General features: G+C 44.4%; 1 protein-coding gene across 1 annotated transcript in view; it reads right to left on the reverse strand.

Annotated features, from left to right (window-relative positions):
- Window positions 1-233: 233 nt before the first annotated feature.
- Window positions 234-22207, reverse strand: part of cxadr (CXADR Ig-like cell adhesion molecule) — a 40439-nt gene continuing 18465 nt past the window's right edge. Inside the window, exons 2-7 of the mRNA XM_030792431.1 lie at window positions 14373-14542; window positions 9620-9824; window positions 5066-5221; window positions 4730-4852; window positions 4226-4364; window positions 234-3067 (exon numbers count right to left, since the gene is read on the reverse strand). Coding sequence (XP_030648291.1) covers window positions 2794-3067; window positions 4226-4364; window positions 4730-4852; window positions 5066-5221; window positions 9620-9824; window positions 14373-14542 — 1067 coding nt within the window. The 3' untranslated portion in view covers window positions 234-2793. The remainder of the gene's footprint in view (window positions 3068-4225; window positions 4365-4729; window positions 4853-5065; window positions 5222-9619; window positions 9825-14372; window positions 14543-22207) is intronic.

The following is a 22207-nucleotide window of genomic DNA, read 5'->3' on the forward strand; positions in this document are numbered from 1 at the left end:
TTAAAATTAATCACTCTGAAAAAGCTGCAACACACTGCTGGGTTCCCTTAGGGAGGAGAGACTGCCGAGAGTGGAATGGGAATCAGTTCTGTTTTACTCAAAGAATCTATGACAGCACACACAAGAAACAGGGGGAGGGGGGAGGGGGAGAAAGAAATTCGCTACTTGATATTGATTTTTTTTATTGAAAAATACATCACAAAAATGCACACACGAAAAAAAAAAAAGAAAGAAAGAAAGAAAATGAGTTTTTTTTACATGTTGTGCAAACCAAAAGAGGGGAAAAAGTTTTCATGTGATATTAGTACACAGTTTAAAAGCTACAGTTTAAGTTATCCAAAGAGATCGTTTTAATTAGAGGACTGTACAATTTCCCTATCTCTAATGGCTTTGTACAGACTGTTCAGCGGTTGAACATCTAGTTTTAACTGAAATACTTCACAGACCCCCATCCAGACAAGAGCAGGTAGACTCACATTCAGTTTGCAGGCCTCTGAAAGGAAAGCAACTCTCTCAAAATTTGTGTTTAAGAACAGGAAGCAGAATTTCACGGTAATTTCAGTTGGGGGAAATTAAACTTCAGTATGCCTGGAAAGCTGGCATGTCCTTCTGTAACAAGATAGCAACACTGTTACTGTTGCAAACGAGTCACGTTTCCTTCATAACTGAATCATACAATTTGAAAGTGTTTCAGTACAGTGTCCCTATGTTTTAAACTTTTCTTTATCCTCTCTCAAGACAGTTTTTTCAGATGCTTCATACGTCAACAGTATTGTATGTTTCACTGGAAATGACTTCTTCGATTAGCTCTAGAGATTACAATTACAGTATATTTACACATTCAACAAGAACCCTGTTTGCTAAGAAAAAAAAAAAGAAAAGAAAAAAAAGGCGGCAACACAGATAATGACAGTATTAACGAGGGTTTGAAAAGAAAAACATATGTTGCGAACAGAACCCCCCCAAGTATACGACAGTTGGCAGATCTTCGTTTAAGCATCACAGGATAAGTCTGCTCAGAACTCATCATCCTTCTCTAAGTGAATATGGATCATACAGGTCAGCGCTTCCCAATCCTGCTTCCTGAACCACCGCCCACCGTACATTACACATCTCTCTCTCTCTCTCTCTCTCCTTCTGCGCTGACACACCTGCTCCTGCTAATTAAAGGTTTGATAAACTAGCTGATGAGTTCAATCTGATGTGACAGAGCTCTGAGAGACAGAGAGAGAGAGAGAGACAATGTGCAGTGCTGTGAGTCTGAAGAGGCAGGATGAGGAACACACTGACACAAGCTACATGGCCTAACATATCTGTCTGAAACACTTATTTTGGCTTAGCAACTTAGTACTAATAATCCAACTGTAAATATACATGGTGGTATTGCCAACTCATCAAATCAGTGAATTATAGCCAGAGCAATAAAGGCACGGTTGTGATGATGAAGAGGAAAGCGTTTGAGAGAGTCCCTTTGTGGTCTACAGAAAGTTACCACTGCATAACAGCATTGTTTATATGTTGAGGACAGCCTATATAGACAGAATCATGAAGAGGGCTAAACTTCCAATTTGTACTTTAACATGATGGGAGATCCATCCAAAGACTTACAGTGGGGGTATCAAGGACAAGAAGGCCCTGTTGAAAGGATCTGATGTCTATATGTTTTAATTATGGACTTCCAGGGTCCCAGGGCTAACCAGAATTGGTCTGAGCTTCGTATGTGAGAAAAGGGGCTACCCTGGGCTGAGGGAACACTGGTGGTCAAACTTAATTAATTCTGATTGGTCAGTGAACCATAATATGCATCCCCTTCCTCTCTTCCTACCATGCACCCTCATTTCCAGACCAGGGTGAGTACTGTATGGCGGGAAGGAGGTGGGACTGGGACCACAGGCCAAGCATGAAGAAACCATGATCCACCAATCAGTGTTCTCCTTGCTAATCACCAAGCCCCACCCACCTGGGATGTTCCAAATGGTCATCAACTGAAATATCGATTGGCTCCCCAAATAACTATACCTAATAAACTGTATACCTTTAAGAAAACTCACATTTTAACTTTGAATCTTTTAACAGTTTTACAGTTAACTGAATTGAATTCTTCTTTTTAGATATCACCTGCATAAAAAAAAACCAGTCGAATCTAACTTCCAAAAGAGCAGTGTTACTGTAACCTGGAGACCCAAAAACAACTATGAACTAGATCTTTGAATGGACCAAACAGATTCGGTTTCAAGCGAAAAGTGAAAAAAAAAAACACCTTCCTCAGTGTAATGAGGTATTTTAAAAAGGGTGAACTGGGAAAAATGAAAAATGATAAGATCATATCACAGGCAGTTAAAGAACATGGGAGTAATACGTTTCGTTTTGCTTTGCTGGCCCGTTGCAGGACGCCTCGTCACGGTAAGTTGGAGTATACGTCATATGCAAACCAACCAAGGTCCCTCAAATGCTAACAACAGGACAGGGCCAGCCAAGTTTAAAAAACATCATGCATTTTTTCTTTTTTAACGTATTTACAAAATAAGAACAGGCCATGAGTCCATATGCTTCATATGCATTCTTCATTAAGTATTTTTGTTTTGTTTTGTTTTTCTTCTTCCTCTTCTTCTTCTTTTCGTTGTCTGTAAAAGTTCTGGAAGTAAAATCATATTTTGCCCTCACTTGTACCATGTCTGGTTCAGAGCAGGAACTGCATTTGTGTCCCACCCAAAACCTGGATGCCACAGTGCATGTGGGGGAGGGGGGGGAGGCGGTGTAGGAGGGCGGCGGGGGCGGGGCCCGGGGCCGGTCCTACACGATGGACCCGTCCCTGTTCTGGGCGGGGACCATGACTGGGATGGCCCCCATTCGGCTGAGGTTGGGACCTACAATTTTGCCCACCGGCGGCGGGGGGGCGTGGCTGGGGGGTCGCTCGTACTCCTCTGACGGGATCTTGTCGTACTGGGATTTAGTGTACTCGTGGAGGTTCGAGGGGGACATGGAGCCCAGTGAGGAGCGCTGACTCCCCACGCTGGTGAAGCTCCTCGCGGTGGAGACGCGACTTTTGGGAGGTGGCACATCCTCTCTGTGGGAGAGCGAGAGAAGACACAGAGAAAGAAGAAACAAACCGTTATACAACAAAAAAAAAGGGAAAAAAAAATTTAATAAACGTCTGTCTTTCCCAAATTCTTTGCTTATTTGCTCTACATGCTGCCACGCAGAGACAAGACACAGACGCTGTGCCAACAGTACTTCCACGCTGAATGAGTTTAGCCCGACAATGTGTGTGTAGGAATTCCCAGCCAAGCCACACTATGCTACCCCCAGCCCCTCCAACACACACACACACACACACACACACACACTCTTTTCTACACCCATCCCCTCCAAATTAACAAGTAATCAGCAGCAATAATCCATTAAGAGAGTACAATGAGGGGAGAGGGAGCGATGACGGGGGCTGGGGAGAGAGGAGGCGCGCTCACGGGAGCAAGCTCATTTGGCTAATCCTCTTTGTCACAGTTGGAGCGAGGTGGTGTCCGAGCTCCCAGACATTCTGCCTGTCACTGGGCCCCGACCAAACCCCTGACTCTGGCCTCTGTGCTTTTTGGGGGGGGGTTTCTATGGACAGGGACTGGGGTAGGGGCTAGGCAGGACACGTCCAGAGCGGGGATCCACTGAATAAGCAAATCTGCAGAACTGATTACACTAGCCTTTCATTAAAAGAAAAAAAAAAGAGAGAGAGAGAGAGAGAGAGAGAAGAGCTGATGGTGCGACATCCATTCTTCCTGGGACTATTTTGTGCATCAGTGTGTTTGTGTCTGTGTCTGTGTCTGTGTCTGTGTGTGTGTGTGTGTGTGTGTGTGTGTGTTTGGCTTACCAGGGGCAAAAAACTAGGCATTTTAAATGGGACGTGGTCACTGTGACATGTACCAACAGGCATTTGGGTAAAGTGCTCTCGCTCCCTCTCTCTCTCTCGCTCCCACTCTCTCGCTCTCTCTCTCTGGCCCCAGTGTTGACTCAGTAACAGCTGCTGGTTCTTAATTAAAGATGGCCATTGGGCCTAACAGGTTCCCCTTTTATGATCCTCTGTCAAAGAGGACAATACACGTTTGTGTCATAACGAGCTTCCTTTCTTTACCGGCAGTTGGAGTGCACTTCCTGAATGCAACCGCAAACCAACTGACCATGAAATCTTAGAAATCAGTCGGTCTTGACTGATGAGTGGACACGAATCGGGTACCTGATCTCGTAGGAGATCTCCTTCTCGTACTTCTTCTTGTGACGAGCGCGGAAACAGCAGAAGAGGATGAGGGCGATCAGGATGAGGAAGAGGAGCACGCCGATGATTGCGCCGGCGACAATGCCTGCTGTGTTAGGAGCTGTAGAAAAAAAAAACCCACCACATATACAGAGTTTCCTTCTACCGTTTTACAGAGATCTTAGACCGGGAGCAGCTACGCTAACACAGGTTGATACACACAAACAAATCCTTTCACTTTTTTTTTTTTTTTTTGGAAGGAGACAATTTTGCAAGAAACACAAACGTAATACAAGTGCTGACTGATCTGGACTGTGTTTACGAACAGAGCAGAAAAAAAAAAAATTTAGCAGTGAGCAGTGATTGGTTGTACTTTGGGCGGTGAGTTCCAGACTTACATGGGGGTTAGGGTTGGGGTTACGATTAGGGTTAGGGTTGGGGGGGGGGGGGGGGGGGTGTTGATGTGAAAAGAGCGGCGTGACTCACGCTGTGTGATGTTGAGCTGCAGCACGCACTCCTCAGTGCCCACCCGATTTTGGGCCATGCACCGGTACGTTCCCGATGCCGCCTCTGTGGCGTTGCGTACGTTTACAGTTCCCGATACCGAATCTGCCGATGAAAGAGAGAATTTGTCTTCATTCGACCGAACAACTCATGCGATCAGAGTATGTACAGGTACATAAGCAGTTTCATGTATACAAAACTGCACAGACCAGCTTCTATGAGTAAGGGTGTGGGTGTGTGTGTGTGTGCGTGTGTGTGTGTGTGTGCCCGCATATGTGTGTGTGTGTGTGTGTGTGCGTGCAGGGAGGGGCTACTTACCCATGACAGCTGAGGCAGGCATGAGTTTGTTACCACTGGTCTTCTCCCATGTGTACTTCAGGGGGTTGGTCCCCTCCGTGGAGACACACTTCAGAACCACATCTTTCCCCACCTGAGTGGGCCCCTCAGCATAACATCTGGGCTTAGACGGTCTCACTGGACACATACGTAGATATGCATTAGAGAGAGATACCGGGTGGGGGGAGTTTAAAGAGAAAATAAAAGGGAGAGAGGAGAGACAAGGAGAGGAGTGGTGTGTAAGAGGGATGGGCTATTAGAAAAGGGGGGGGGGCAGGGGAGCTCAGTCCAGGTGCAAACGCTTAAAGTCGGGGAAAAACTGAAACAGGCCTATCTAATCATGCCTTCTTTGGGTGTACAGCACAGGCCAATGGAGCCTGTGCCTCCAGCCCCGCCCTGCTGTGCCTAAACACAGGACCCCCCATCCCCCCCAAACATCTCCCCCCACCGCATTAACACTCGTCAGCATTACCACTATGAATAATCAGAGTAACTGATACAGCTGTGGTAATCACAGGTACTGTCAATCACGTTAGATTACACTGAGATCAGACAGAGTGGGGCTAACAAACACAGAGAGAGAGGGAGAGGGAGAGGGGGGGAGAGAGAGAGAGAGAGAGAGACAGAGAGAGAGACAGGGGGAGAGAGAGAGAGACAGGGGGAGGAGGCTGTAGGTCTCCATGAGTAGACTAAAGTAAGTAAAGTAAAGTAAACAGAGCCTCCTTTCTGTTGGACAGAGATGAGATGAGAATTCAAAGACAAACAAAGCTCCAAATTAAAACCAGGCAGGCTCCTCTGGAGGGCACAAAGGCGGGGTGTTGTGTGTGTGTGTGTGTGTCTGTGGTGTGTGCGTGTGTGTGTGTGGGGGGGGGGGGGTGTTAGAGGGAGAGAAGAGAATGAGACAGGCTCTCTGCGTGAAGGAGGGAGGGGAGAGAGGAGAGGAGAGGAGAGGAGAGGATGAAGCGGTTGGAGAGAGGGGTAGAGAATGGGCCAGGGGGGTGAGGGGGGTGGAGGGAACTGTTGTTAGGTCGGACCCCTGGGGGATGAGTGTTGGAATGCCTTTCGGTGGTGACCTCACTGTTGGTTAATAGGTGCAGTAAAAACAACGATGTGGAGCCAGGCAGCCAGCAGATACAGGTCAGAGGCTCATGGCACAGAGACGTGTGGATTAACACCAGACAGTCCTATCCCGCGGGCCCCGGCCGTGCTAATCTAACGGCCCGCAGTCAGAGTACGCTCACACTCTCTCTCTCTCTCTCTGATAGAAAAATGAAATGCGTAGTGATGGATGGATGAGGACGACCCGGTAAAAAGGAAGTCCTGAGTCTTAAATCAACCAAATGCATTAACATCATATCAACACACACTCGTGTGCAAGGCACATCACACACACACACACACACACACTATCGGAGAGAGAGAGGTACATAGGAGCATGGTTCTTTTTAGCCAAGACAACCTTCTGGAGCCAAAGTCCCAGTAAACAGACAGCTTAGTGGTCTAAAGATTTACACAGCTGAGATTCACACCATGAATAATTCATCATTTCACACAACTTAGAATAAGGGGCAAAAAATGAGAGTGATCATTTCTTCCACACGAGGACAAAGAAAGAAAGAGCTAGTGATAAAAGTGATGTGACAGCATCAACTCAATTTTATAGTTTTCTGACGCAAGACCGAGACCTGGGACCAAGTCGACAAAAAATATGTTTTTTTTTTTTTGTGAGCTTACAGTACTGACATAGCCAACTATGTTTAAGTTTTGCCTGTTCCTTCATATTCCAAGAAATAATGTTTGCTTAGAAAATATATCAGCTATGTCTAATGTCATTCACTTTGTTTTCAGAGTGTGTGTACTGTTGACAAAAGGCTCAGATCTGCTAACACAGATAAAGGTCCTGGGGGTCTTTGTTACAGAACACAGTGAGTATCTGTGACATCCTAAGAAAACTCAGAGAGCAGGAAACAAAAAAACAAACAAACAAAAAAAAGCCTTGATCCCTTGTTTTGTGTAAATAGGATACGGGGAATTTATGCTGAAGAATTTGCTTTCAGATTCACTTCAACTGGTTTCTCTGGAGGAAAAAAAAAAAACGCCTTTACTTGGTCGTTCTATGCCGTGAAGTGATAAGATCAGTTTTGTGGAGGATACATAAACTTCAAGTCTTTGATGTTTCATGTAATGTTTTTTGTTTTTTTTACATTGATCTGATTTGACAACCCGTGTTTGACACAGCTGTGGGTTATTCAATTTGTGGGGGGGGGGGGGGGGGGAGGATTGAGGGGTGAATGAGTGAAGTTGCCAGAGAATGATCATTTCAAAATATTGCTGTCAGATACCTCATGAAATAGTTCTAAAACAATTACAAGTCGTGTCAGTTAAATTCCACCTGACATACATTTATTCATAATTCGATTTGATATAATGTCAGTTAACTCATACAGTAGTGAACACCAAGTTATCAAATCAAAGAATTACTCTCCCGTACCTTGGGGAATTCCATAACTACAGATAGGTTCTAGAGCTAAACAGAATAAGTCATGTATGACAATTATGCGCTGTATGATGCCCGGACACTTCAAATATTCAATAATATTCAAAGGTCATAGCTTAATATGCTTTGTATATATTGCTAACTGAATCGTACGGTATTGTACGTGAACATTTGTCGTCTGGAAAATTATCGGACAAAGAACAGACAGCGTCAACACCCACCAGTCTAATCCTTTAAAAAAAACAAAAAATATGAGAAATAATGTCTAATGCTGTTGTGTACTTTTTCTGTTTGTTTTGTTAATCTGTCCGTTCTCAGCCCTCTGTTCCAGAACCTGACTGCACATATAAAGCCCTTGAAGTCAATGCCCTTGGACTGCTGTCTCGGTAAGAGACGTGTTTAGCAGCAGATGCACGCACGCGGCCAGACGGCATGCGCTCAGGACGCGTGTAGAGGCGTCCCGCGACCGTCAGGATGAAGATGGACACGGAAGGTAAGCAGAGGAGAGAATGCACCTGCAGTCAGCACTGCACCAAGTCCTGCATCAGCACCCGCCACTCACAACCAATCTCTCTCCTCGCTTTCTGTCTCCAGCCAATCGCATCATCTCGACGTTTCTGTCCTTTCCCTCAGTCTCAATGTATGTCTACTGTGAAGAGCCCTGTGTAACTTCACTGCTACTGTCCTTCACCTTAACCTGTCGCACCATCTCGTAGCTCCTGTCTTCCTCTGCCCTGCAACTGAACTCATCTTCATAAACCACAACAGATAACCCCCTTCTCTTTTTCTGCCAACAGGGCTATGAGCTCCTTATGGACAAGTCAGCTGTTCACCTCTGACCATCTCTCTCTCTCTCTCTCTCTCTCTCCCTCTCTAAGTATCACGGTAACAGTAGCAGAGCAGTTGTGACAGGATAAACTAAATATTGCAAGAGCAGTGGGAATTCACGTAACACGGGTCCCCACCGATGCATATAAATATTCAAACCGATTGAACAAAACGATCATTTGCCCAAAAGAGGTTCTGATCTTAGATGACCTGACTCGAGAGAGAGAGATGACCTTCAATACGGTCAGACCCGTTTTTTTTTTAAAAAAAAACAACTGCTAGCGCCATCTACACACAAAAAAATAGTCTACATTTATTTATGTAACCCTTTCAAAGAACAAAAGATACTATCCCTTTAACTACAATAACAAAAAAAAGTCATTGAATCATCTAATTATTCGTTCTGTTTGCGAGACGACTGTTCGAATGCCTTGTTACGACATAACCGCGGCTTTTTTTTTTTCCCCATCTGCCCTCAGCCTCCATCCTTTCATTCAGAATGCAAATAAACAGGTTATTCTCCTGGGCAGAGAGTTTCGGGGAGGGACTTTAGCGTGACAGAGGCCCTGAGTTGACTATCAGCCTCGTCCACAGTATGAGCCAGTGTGTTTGTTCAGGGAGTGTTTAGTTGTATTAGTCAACACTGCATGACGATCAGGCTTTTTTTTGTTTTATTTTTTTTCTGGAAGAAACGGGACAGAGGTGAAGTGGGGTTTTTTTCCACTAGTGGCTTTGAATGAATGTGAAAACTAATATCTCTGTTCCTAACATTCTATAATCAACGTTATCATTTGACAAACTCTTGGGTGGGTTTTTTGTCTCGATCAGACAAAACTCGGGCCACCGGTGAGAAAACAATCATTTTTTCTCCCCCCTTCCTGGTTCCTGAAGCATTTGTTTACATATTTATATTTAAATTCAAGAGCCCTTCCTGCTTTTTAAATGAACCACAGAATCTAAACAATAAAATAAAAACAATGTTTAATTCCAAAGGAAGGTACATCTGTGGCCAAAATTTAAAAAAAAAACAAACACTTGTAACACTCTCACAGGGGCACAAAACAATTGGGAAAAGTTCATTCCAACAGGCTGATTGAACATTTGAAATACGACAGCTTTTTCAGCTAGTGCGATCTGAAACACTTTGGTTACAGTCACACACACACACACACACACACACACACACACACCCCCTTTTCCCTCAAACTCACCCATGACTGTCAGAAGCATCTTCCTCCTCTGAATGCCGGGAACTTTCTTCACCTTACACTGATAGGTACCGGTGTCTGAGGACTTGAGGGACATTATGTTGATGGACGCGTCTCCATTTTTGGGATCAGGCGAGTTGAAATGAACCCTGCCTTTCAGTTCGGGATAGTAGTTCTCGTAGACCCTGTCCCCCACGTACAGGATTACCTGCAGAAGAGAAGGCGGGGAGAATCAATGAGTCCAACGTTCTTTCTCTGGAAATGTCACTGAAAAGGCCAAAGAAAACACAGGAAAATGTGTATGAGAGAAAGAGACACACACACACACACACACACACACACATAGTTTAATGAAGGGTACATAGCTGCTGTATTTTGCATGGTCAGGAACAAAGAACAAAAGAAAAAAAAAAATAGCAATTCATGGCTCACAAAAAAATATTGTCTTATACCCCCCCCCCCCCTCTCGTTTCAAGGTTAACAAGGTCAGTCGGACTGTGAGAAAGAAAAAAAGAAAAGGCTTTCTGCTCTTTGAAATGGCCTTCGGCGCTTGAAAAATATCTGCCCTTTCGAGGCTACGGCACAAACAAAGAGCTACTGTTGAGATAAATCGACACATTCTGTATCAACACAGGGCCCTGCCTAAGGTAAGAGAACAATCCCAAACCCTCAGAGCAGTCTCCAATACAATATCATAGATCAACCAGGCCGACCAGGCTCTGAGGTTAACTAAACTCTCACCTCATCCCGGCTCAAACCTCAACGACACGTCACTGAATAACTAATCAATTCAGCATCTTTGTCTCTACAGGCTAATACAGACATATAGCAAGTGCCTGTCTAGATGTCAAGGCTAATGTTTAACCCAAGCCTGTCAAAAGGCCACAAAGCTTCTCATAACCAACAGACTCTTGTAAACAAACCCCATGTGCAGAGAGGGAGTGTATTAAATTATAATTTTAAGTTCCAATTTCCACACCCCGGGCACCCACTCTCCTTTACCACGGGCGACGGAGAGAAAGCCCTGTTATTCGGTCTTCCGCATCAGACGCGAGCTCAGAGACCCCCAGCTGGTAAAGTGATGAGAGAGATAAGGACTGGAGGGGGAAAACAAGTAGCGTGGTATCCACAGAATTCTAATGAGGGGATCAGGCGTGGCAGCGACACACAAAAAGGCGGCGAGAGAAAGAGCTGGAAGGAGAGATGACTCCACGTAGACAGGAATGCGTGAGGAGTACAAACCATCTATGGGGGTGGGGGGGTTGGGTTTTGTTATGTTTTTTTTTAAACCTACACCTGCAAAAAAAAAAAAGGGCTGTCTACATCTTGTCTAAATTACCACAGAACAAGCAAACTTAATCAGGGCCACATGAGTTCCTCCAGGAGATGCAAAGATCCCACAGCCGTAACGGGATTTGAATGTCTGAGTTAATACCACGATATAAGACAGAGGGTAAAAGGAAATGAAACAGCCTAAGGTCAAAACAAAAGAAAGAAAGAAAGAAAGAAAGAGAAAACAAGATCAACAGACATGCACTTAAGCAAACGCTTAAATTCTCACTGGTCTTAAACAAAGAAAGGGCTCTTGAAAACTAATCTGTTAATAACAAAAAACAAACAAGCAAAATGTGTTTTTTTTTTTTTTTTAAGAGTTAGACCACCTAGCTGTTGATGAAATGCACACTTTCTTTCAGTTTGATTCTGGACTCAAATAAACAGAGCCTTGTTACCAACTTAGATCCACCTACACACAGGCCAAGTTTTTAATAAACATTAACTGTCGAATGACGAAGAGCAGTTGATTGACTCAGCTGGGGAAATAGTAAAGATAGCTAAACGTGAGGAGGAAACGGGCGATAAGGAACCGAACTCGAATTACATGAAGGTATTTAAAGAGGAGTTCATGTGGCATCCAGTAAACATGGTGAGCCAACAGGGCCTGAAGAACTTTATTTGAAATGCAAATGTAGCACTGAGTCACCTGGGCTCTCTGAATGCAATGCGTCATCGGACAGTGAGTTTCTGTTTCGCCGCCAGGCTGCATCACTATAAAGTCTAATGCACGCGGTTCACTGCATAAGCCGTCACATCTGAAGTTCAGGCTACGCCACCCGTTAGTGTGTTTAAAATAACAAACTGAGACCGTTGAAGAGACAAGCAGGGCTGGTGTTAACAGGGAGAATTTCTAAAAAGCTTCCGGATCAGTTGTGAGGACCGTTACACGAAACGGAACACGTCTGCTGTAAGCGCTAAGGCTCAGATGTTTGCAATTCAAAAAGCGATCATTCGTTGTCCCAGGTAGAGTGCCGTGATTGCCGATGTGCTTTCGCAGGTTCAGTTTGTTAGGGGTCTTGGGGTGGTACAGTGGTTTATGCAGTAGAGCAGAGAGTAGCTCTGGTCTCATCGCTCCTTCTGCACAATGACGGGAATGCTGACGCTAACAACCACTGGAAGCACGTCTGGAATCTCTCATCAGGCTCATCAGTAACGTCCAACAAACAGGACATCACATACACTCCACGGACTCCTAAAGGCCCGACGTGCTCTGAATGATAGAAAACTGGGTTAGCTCTCTTGTTCGTTGTTCTCATTTAAAGAGCAAAAGGAGGGAGAGGCGAAAATCGTGGTGATATCGAGAGCGGCGAGAGCTCAGCCATGGTTCCTAAAGTTCTTCAAATGAGACTTTGGGCCCAAAGACATTCAAGTAAGCATTTTTTTTTCTTGGAGAGGACAAGAAGGAACCATCAGAAAGTTCTCTTTATATTGCATTGAAAAAAAAAGAAAAAAAAAAGGAAGAGTCGTTTTTTTTTGGGCTTTTGTCTTTGACCGTGCAAAATCCCTTTGACTTTGAAGCTGACCACCCTCACAGACCCTTCAGCCAGTCTCCTTGAGGGTTGCTATTTATCTTCCACTCTGGGTCTTCGGCAGACTGTATGAGTACGAGTGCAGGGGCGGGGGCTCTTCGGCTCCAGCTGCCAGTCCAGAGCACAGCCAACTTCAGCAAGCCAGACTAATCCAACGGGGCACTGTCAGAAGCAGTGAGCAGCCAGCTGGACTCCAGTAATTACCCAGCATTCAGTCCACACTAATCACCTCGGCCAATGTTGCTGTGCGCGTGTGTGTGTGTGTGTCATTTCCTACACTGCTGGCTGATAACACACATACACACAGACATCCACACACACACACAGACACATACACACACACAGAACTGAGCTCCTCCTTAATGGGAACTCTGCAGGGCCTCATCTATACCATCCTCTGCTGTGTCCGGTGTTCTGTCAGACCAATTCAGCGTGGAGAGAGCATTAATCACTGTCTGATTACTTCCGTCGCGTAATCAAGACAGAAGCCATTATGTCCTGACACCCGTTCCACTTTCACAATGTGGCGCAGAAGCAAAAAAGTTATATATTGTGTCACCCCACAAAAAAAAAAAAAAAAAAAACCCACGATGAACAAAATCAAGTGATCTCACCACAAAGAGCTGAAAATAAAATGACTAAACATCTCATCAGGGGAGAAAACGAGAGAGTTGTTGGAATTCGGTGTGTCGAACAATGAATGTTCTTTACGAGGTACTTAACAAAGAACTGGGAGAAAACCTCTGGTTTTGGAGTCTTTCAAGGGCAAATAAAACCGCAAAATCATCAAATGTTCTCCATTACAGAAAAAAAAAAAACTGAACTGGGTCAAAAGCAAATAACAGTTCCTGAGGTCAGAGCCTCTGAGTTGATCAGAGACCACAGAAGAGAGGGGGTGTATCTGAAAGGCTCTCCCAGGCAGGGGTTCCATGTTTTAGGAGAAAGGGAGCCTGAGACAGAGCGAGAGAGAGAGAAGAGAGAGAGAGAGAGAGAGAGAGAGAGAGAGAGAAATGACAAAAGGAAGTGGGCTCCTGACCCATTTCTGTCCTTGGCAGAGACTCACTGTCCCCAGGGAAAAACACACAGAGGTAAATCCCTGCATGGTGTAGCTGGAAAAGAAAAATGGTGTTCGTAAATCTCGGGAGTTAAGCCTACCTGCAGGCGCTGGTTTTCTGTGCCAAAGTAACCCCCAGGCTAACAGTTAGCTGACTGTGTTAGATGAGAGAAGAGTTTTTGATAATCGGGATACAGGATACAATCTGTGTGTATGTGTGTGTGTGTGTGTCTCTGCATGTTTTTGAAACAGCCACACACAGTGCTTCTGTAGATACGGTGGCTCCACCACTATCAATAGTATTAGGGTCTCCACACAAACACACACACACATATGCATGCGCACGCGCACAATGTACGATGACAGAGCCCTGAACTATTATGCTGCCAATGTTCCAGTCCCAGTGAGCTGTTTTACTGTTCATTAAAACAAAGGAACACGCGTGTAAAACTTTACGGCCATTTAGGGCTGTGTGATGTTTCCCCTTTACCACCCACAAGAGCCAGATGTGGAAAGCTTCCATGCAGTTAAACCTCTGGACAGGAATCAAATGGGGGGGGGGGGGGCTTTACAAATGAAGCCAAACAGACCGCTGTTAAGGTTTGAAAGCCACCTACACGTGATTGTGATCATTGAATTAGCAGTTGGCATTTGAGAATTTTCAAATGATTTCACACTGGACTAGCAGTTAAATGAGTTTCACACTTCAGTTTACACTGACAACAAGAACCAACATTTACAGGCATAAAAAAACAGAGACGGCGCCAAAGGGAAAGTCAGAAACAAAAATAACTGGAGGGTTTTGTGAGATAGAGACCACACACACACACACACTCACCACTTTCTCTTCTTTTTGGTTGTCTGAAGGCTGGAGGCTCCACTCGATGTCCAGAGGTCCGGAATCTTCCGCGGCCAGAGTGAACTGGCAGTCCAGCTTAACGCTCTCTCCGCTGGCCTTCTCTATGGTAGAGGGCCCTGAGGAGGTGATCTCCAACCCGTGGCATGAGCCTGTCAAACACAATCAAGTGTACACAACGTGTCACTCACCCCTGACATACATTACCGCAAAACATCACCAGCAACATGCTTGCTCCTCCTTTAGAGAAACAATTTGACACATTTGCTGAGTGTACCGCGTTCCTGTCCCCTCAAACAAATGATGAATAGCATTCAACTTGGTTCTTCCATTAAGTTCTCAGTCGCACAACAAGCTTGAGATTCATACAAAGCAAGATGAATACTGAACATTGTTTCATCTAAATTAAATTAGAGATTCTCTAACAAATATGACGCGTGACAAAGCGGTCGCTCTGAGACTGTGTCGCATAACAAACGAAAAAAAAGAATGATCATAATAAAAAGAGACAGCGCCAATACAAAAGAAAACGTACGATATATCGCGGTATCGCGTGAACAGATGAATTCTAGCTATGACCTCATTTTTGCAGAAGATTAATAAACGCAGGATCCTCTATTCTTAGAAAGCACATCATTCACAAGAGACATCCCCAGAGCTTCAACTCTACATCCCATACACTGAGCCCATGGAAAAAAGAAGCAGAGGAAAATGAAAGAGAGAGAGAGAGTGAGTGTGTGTGTGAGAGAGAGAGTACTTTATACATGTCATTCTATATAAATGACGCGGAAATTGCCGCTGTCAGATCAGGCAGTCTATTCGGCTTTAATTTCACGTTAATGTCATTGATGAAGTCGTATTTGATGAAGTCATGTTATTTAGTGACTTTTTTTCTCTCTCTCTCTATAAATCGGCACAAATGAGAACAGCCAGTAAAACAACAAATATAATAAAGTCCTTGTGTGGCATGTGTGTTTGAAGCTGTTTGTTTTTATATCATGTGACCGCGTGTAGACTTTACATTACATTTCATGACTGAGAAATACGAACGTATTAAAAAGGCGTATGCCGCAATACCAGAGTTGCTAAGATACACACACAGCAAGGGGGGGGGGGCCTGTATAAACACATATATGATTCGGACTGCACATATCTAAGATGAAACGAGTTGGCCGTTAGCAGAAGATGATGAAAAACAGGGCAGTTTGGGAGGGTTGGCTAGGCAGAGCAAGCGGTCCAGGAGGAGGCTAGGCCTGCCCGGAGTTCAAACTGAATTCTGCATTCAAGAGTGAGTAAAAGAGAGCAGAAGGGTCCAGAGGGTCTTTGGCGCGTAGCCACCGGCAGCACCCCCCCCACACACACACACAACACACCCCCAGCGTATGAAACAGCATCAAACCGAACCCTTAACTCTCTGCCATGCAAAACACACGCTCTCTGCTATCTGTCTAAAGAGAGGCCAGGGTGAGGTAGCTCTCTTTTAATGTCTCTGTGTGTGTGTGTGTGTGTGTGTGTGTACATTTATGAGAGAGAGAGAGAGAGAGAGAGAGAGAGAGAGAGAGAGAGAGAGAGAGATTTAGAGATGCAACGGCTCCCTGTCCGTCTGGGTTTAAAGTGCTGGCATTTGAGTCATTTAGACCATCATTTTTCTATGGTCTTTTCAGACTGTTTCTCACTCTGCTGAAAAACTGAAATAATTGCTGGAGTTATGTTAGTAGGCTGCACTAGATTGGGGTTTCTTAGCCCCGGTCCTCCTGGTTTGGTATCCTGTATGTTTTCTCATCATCCGAATAGTGTGGTGCCTGATGTGAAAAAGAGCAAAGACACTGGACCTCCAGGCCTGGATTTGAGGAAACCTGTACTAAATCATGACCTTTAATTAAAAACAACAAATATACAACTAAACACACAGCACACAGTCAAGTCTTCCCTTAAATAGAACGCATGAAGCAAACAAAAGATAAGGGCAGTAGTCAGGAGGTCAAGAGCCTATCCCTACATACAGCTGAGCAACCAGATGATTACAACTGTTTGAAACAAAACAAGTTAAATAACTTTTCAAAAGGCATGACTCACACCCGTTACGTGTTGTTACTGAAAACTGGAATGAGGCCATGGAAGCAAAACCAGTTTGACAATCCAGACACAGTACCATTTCTAATGATCAGGTATCAGCACTGGGTGCTGCTAGTTGGTTTGTAAAACCTAGAGCTCAAAAAGGACACGCGTTACTCAAGGGTTTAGAACAAGTAAAATCTATTTTTTTAATTGCTTTAGTCATCCTATTGTCACTTTTTTTTATTTTTAAAGAATTCCTGTTTTATGGAGTGGGTAGCCATCTTAGAGTGGTTACCTTTTGTTTTTAACTCAGAGCTGTGACGTAACATGGTTTCAATTACTCAGCACTGCAGGTATCACAACACAACCCCACACAAAGTTCCAGAACCTGTCTGACTGGTTTCATCAAATATGAAGGGTTGTTCCTGTGAAAACCACCTGAGCTACTTCGTACTCCGTTTCCATACGGATATGAACAGCTCCAAGATTATGTAACATTATATCCACACACCAGAAATAGCGTTACATTCCTCTCTGTGATATATTTTTCTTCACCTGATTTAACTATGCAAAGGTCATAAATGAACTGTCTGCCTGTGACAAAACACGCAATAGGAAAACGACTATTGCTTAGAGTAGCTTTCACATGCTGCATAACCTCTTGTAAGCACCTGTCTTCCTCTTTAACTTTATCAAAAGTCACATGACCGAAACGATGGTTTCCCATCTGACCCCGGGGTGACGGCCGCTATTGTCTAAATTATAATTAATAACGAGAGCACTAAATCACAGTTCAGACGGCAGAACGAGAGGCAGATTTCGTTCAATCACTTAAACACATCTGGATGGGCCGTAAATCTGCTGTATCCCCGCAGCAGTTCACAGGAGAGTCGAGCAGGTCATCTTTAAATCGCACCTCTCTCTCTCCCCCCCTCTCTCTCTCTCTCTCTCTCTCTTTCTCTCCCTCTCTCTCTCCCTGTTTAAGGATAATACATGGTAAAATGTAAGCTGCATTCCACGATTCCTCAACAGAATGGAATTTAAGAGTTTATCTTCCCTCCCTTGCAGATTCCTGCCTGCTGGCAGGCAGACAAGGCAGAGAGAGAGAGGGCACTCAAAACTTTCAAGCACCTGGCATGAGACGAACAGAGGGTATCGTTTTCAACTTAACTCTTTCTCCAACACAGCTCAGCTTCGAAATGAGGTTTAAAAAAAAAAAAAAAAAAAGACAGAGACATGCAATAGGCGTAATGATATGCCATGTTTTAACAAGACAATAATGTTTTAATTAAGTTTCGCTGTGGTCCTGTCATGTTGTGTTGATCTGCAATTAATTCTTCTTGGTAACGAGAGAAAGAAAAAGTAAGAGGAAAAAAAAAAAAAAACAACTTCAAACACATCATCCAAATATCTTACGAACAAACGAACGAGGAAACAAAACAAAACAAAACACAAAAAAAAAAAAATTAAAACAATCGCCCAGATGGCCATCCTTTTATGCAAAGTGAATCGCTGCGGTGGAGATATAAATGTATCATTTTAATTATCGGGGAAAGAGAACGGGATTGAAATGGTATAAATTGCGTGCGTGTGGGGGCAGAGAATAGATTATCTGCTTAATAAAAACACTCCCTACGTGGAGGTTTTTTTTTTTTTTTAGACGGAATGAAAAGCGACACAAGCGGAAAGGTAACTCTTTCGCATCAGATTGTGTTTAACGCTAGTTACTCTAATTGACTCTTCACAACTACTTCTCCAGGCCGCGATGTCGCTAATCAATAGAGAATAAAAAAAAAAATAAATAAAAAATTAGACTTTAATTATAGTGAAAGCACTTAAACATAGGTGTGATAATGCTGTAAATACAACAGCAAATGAAAACTGCCACTCGTTGATTTCTCTGCTGGCCTCTAATAGGGCCTAATATAATTGGCGGTTACAAAGTCAGCCTTTCACTCTTAACACAGAGTTATAGCTGCAGTACTCTGGAGGGGGCTCTCAGTAATGGCCAACGGCGTGTGATAAGAAAACCTATTATTACCAGCTCAGGAGGGGCCAGTGCTATGAAGATTAACAACGTGGAGTCTGGGGCTACGTGTTCTGTCATACACACACACACACACACACACACACACACATGCTTTTATAGTGTTTCTGTCCTTGCACCTTGAACCTGGGGATTTGAAAATTGCATCGGTGTCCACTGGAGTGAGAGAGAATATTGGGTATGCAGTGGGGAGAGGTGGACCCACACTTTCAGTCACAGCAGACACACACCCACCCTTACCAGTCTGGTCCTGACCTCCGTTAACACCGTCAGTGACATAGCACAAACTCACCAGGACCCCTCCGTGGACGCAGAGTCTGACCGACTGAAATGTGGGTAGAAGATAATCACACTTTTCTCCTCCCCCCCCCCCACCCCACCTCACTCCAAACTTCCCTCCATCTTTCACCCTACCCAGCACCAGACCCGCAGGCCCCCAGTTCCACCCAGCGGGAGTGATTGTAGACCCCCTTTGTAGCAAACACAATGGAGAGAGAATCCCGTCTCCTGGCAACAGAACCTATTGAGAATACTGCCATGACACTTGAGATGGAAAGAGAGAGAGAGAGGGAGACAGAGAGACAGTGTGAAAGGGAGGATGGTGCTATAGAGAACCACAGAGAGTGAGAGACAGGCGAAAAAGAAACAAAGAAAAGAGGAGGGTTAGACTGAATTGAGATGTAAAGAATAGGTTTGGTGTGGGCAAAAAAAGGAAAAAATAATAGAATGGTGGAAGGAAGATGAGGAAAGGAGAAAATGGCGTGAAAGATATGCGTCGTCACTCACTAAGGCAATGGACAGTCACAGTTCCAAGGAAGGAGTAAAGTCAAAGTTACCATAGCAACCCGTTTATAAATAGTGCTCATTACCTAACATAAAAACTTACTGTTGGTAAACAAAGGCCAAGTCACACACACGTGAACACTCATAAACACCACGGAGAGTGTCTCTCTGTCTTCATACCCAAGCTGTTGCCCTGGTTACAGAGATCCATGCCTTCAGAGACCAACCCCTTACGAGACCAGGGGGTAAGCCTCTTTCCCCTATGAACTTTGACCCCAAAGAGCAGCACCGGTGAACCCAGCACTCATGGGAAGATGTATGCAGCTATATAAAGATCACTGGTAACATTACGTGTAAAAAAAAAAAAAAAAAGCGAAAAACCACAAAACCGTGTGTGTGTGTGTGTGTGTGCGTGTGAATGCGTGTGTGTATGTGTGTGTATGTGCGTATGTGTGTGTTTGTTTAGGACGAGGGGCAGTGGTGGGGGCACAGAGATGTGTGCATTTGCGTGCACACAACAGAGGAGTAAGACAGAAAGTCTTAGTGTTTATCATGGTACGCAACTGTGAACAGTCACAAATTTCCTACAGCCTCCCTCTCTCCTAACCTCAACTCCAAAGCAGGAATAAAAATGCACTGGTAAAAAAAAAAAAAAGAAAGGTCATTACTTTCCCAATTCCAGTCATGTCCAAAAGCAAGTCAAGGGCTGTTTTATGGAATTAACTTTAGACTGGTACAATAACATTCCGTGCGCACCCCTTTTCAGGGTAAATGCCAAAAGACAGTCCAACATATTACCTTTCAAAACCAAACAGCCGCGTGCACCGTTTCACCACGCGAGCCATTTTTCTTTTTCCCCTGCAAAGCAAACGCGTGCGAGTTATAATTAGGTTTTTCATTTGAAGATAGCTGGCTTCCTGCGGTGCTAAACCCGAAATTAGCGAGTGTTTTCCTTTTTTTTATTCTACCCTTCCTTCTATCTCAATGGAGGGAGAAAAAAAAAAGAATTTGAAAACCGGCAGGAAAAAGGCTCAGGAAAAGTTATTTTGGGGTCTCGACTGACAAAGCCGACACTGACGAGACTTTTGAGAGCGCGACACATTTTCCTGGGTGGGTGACGCTTGGATTAACACTCCTGTATCAGCATTTCCGACACTGGAATCTGGGTGGAAATTAAGCGACATCAGTTACGCCCGTCCGTGCTTCAAGACCTCGGAGGGCCAGAGTTAACAGTATCAAGCACAATTCTCCATTTGGTTTAAAAAAAAAAAAATGGGCGAAAAAGTAGGTTTTTTTTTTTTTTTTTTTTTGCTTGTTTAGCACTGTATTCATCTCACAAAGAGGAACATAAAGACACTTCCCACTGCAAGGGTTCAATTAGTCATGTGGGAGAGAGAAAGAGAGAGAGAGAGAGAGAGAGAGAAAAGAGTGTTTTGATATGCATTGGTCTGTATGGAAAAAAAAGAAGAAGATGACAGTATGGTCTGCTATGAAAAGTGGAAGAAAGTCAATACTGCAGTATTTACTGCAGCGGGAAAAAAAAACAACTCATTTTTACCCAACGTACCCTTCACTAGACACTTATTATCATATCAGATCAGGGAAGTCACGCAGTGTCATTGTTTAAGTATTTTTTTTTAAATGTATGAACTGCCCTGGCTTTCTTGTTAATTAAGCAAACCACACACACACAAAAAACCATCCATTAACCCGACACTGCGGCGTGCTTTGTCCTAGTACGTCAAATGAAATTCCCACTTTCCGCAGTAGTCCGCGCTAACATGAACAGGCAGGGGGAAAAGGGCATTTACTCCCTAAATATTCCGTGTTTGGGTTTCTGATTGTATGCAAATGAAGTCAGGCTAAGGGCAGAAGCGGAGTAAATAAGTAATGAGAAATGCGAGCAGAACTGGAGACAGAGAGAGAGAGAGAGAGAGAGAGAGAGAGGAATAAGAGGAGGAGGAGGAGGAGGTCAGTGCCCAGCGGAGCGAGGAGTATGCTCTGTCTGATTCTGTAATGGTTCTCTAATCAGAGACGATGGTTTTTATGACTACTTAATCAGCTGCTCTCCCTGGCGGCCCGTCCCCCGGGTGGTAAGAGCCCTGTTTATTTATCTTCTCACATCCGTCGGCTCATGAAGTACCTCGGTCACTGGACTATCTCCAGCTGCTGATTGTCACTCCTACCCCACCCCCCTCACCCCCACCATCACCTCTGTCCCGCAGACAAAAGCACCCCCCCCCTCCCTTCACCACAGTCCCCTGTCCCAAGCCGCCCCCCCCGTCTCCTCTGCCCTACGACCTTTTCAAGCACAAGTTAATTTACGAAGTCCCAAAGGATGTTGCCTTCTCCTCCACCGTGGGAGTATAAGAAACGTATCCACCAGAGCGGAGCAGCGATTGTGAATCTCTGACTGAATGAGCCTGGTTCCCTCTAGCCCCGCCCCCTCTTCTGTGAGTGACATGATAAAAAAAAAAGCCACGGGTCATCACCCTGCTGGGTGACAGAGGACAGAAACAGAGCCAACTACTTTTGTGATAAAAGTCAGGCCAACCTTCAGGAAAACACCAGATAACGGCATGAAAAGAAATTATACACGACACACAGCGAGCCAGGGGAAAACTCTGGAGAAAACAGGTTGACGGAGTGACTGAAAGAGAGAGAAAATGAGAGAAAAAAAAGAAAATGAAAAAAAAAAAAAAGCTTGGAATCTAGGCCAAGAGAGACGTACATGGCAGAGAGAGAGAGAGAGAGAGAGAGAGAGAGAGAGAGAGAGAGAGAGGTAGTGAGTTGCACCAATGGACAATCTTCACTGTTAGGGAGAGGACATGCTTTTACTCTCCGCGGTGGTGAGATAAAGAATGCAAATTGCAGTTTTCCTGCGCGTTTTTGTCGCTCAGGAGCGACGGAAGCGTAATTACAAAATCGT

Source organism: Chanos chanos, chromosome 15 (assembly GCF_902362185.1).
Source record: "Chanos chanos chromosome 15, fChaCha1.1, whole genome shotgun sequence".
Lineage (NCBI taxonomy): Eukaryota > Metazoa > Chordata > Actinopteri > Gonorynchiformes > Chanidae > Chanos > Chanos chanos.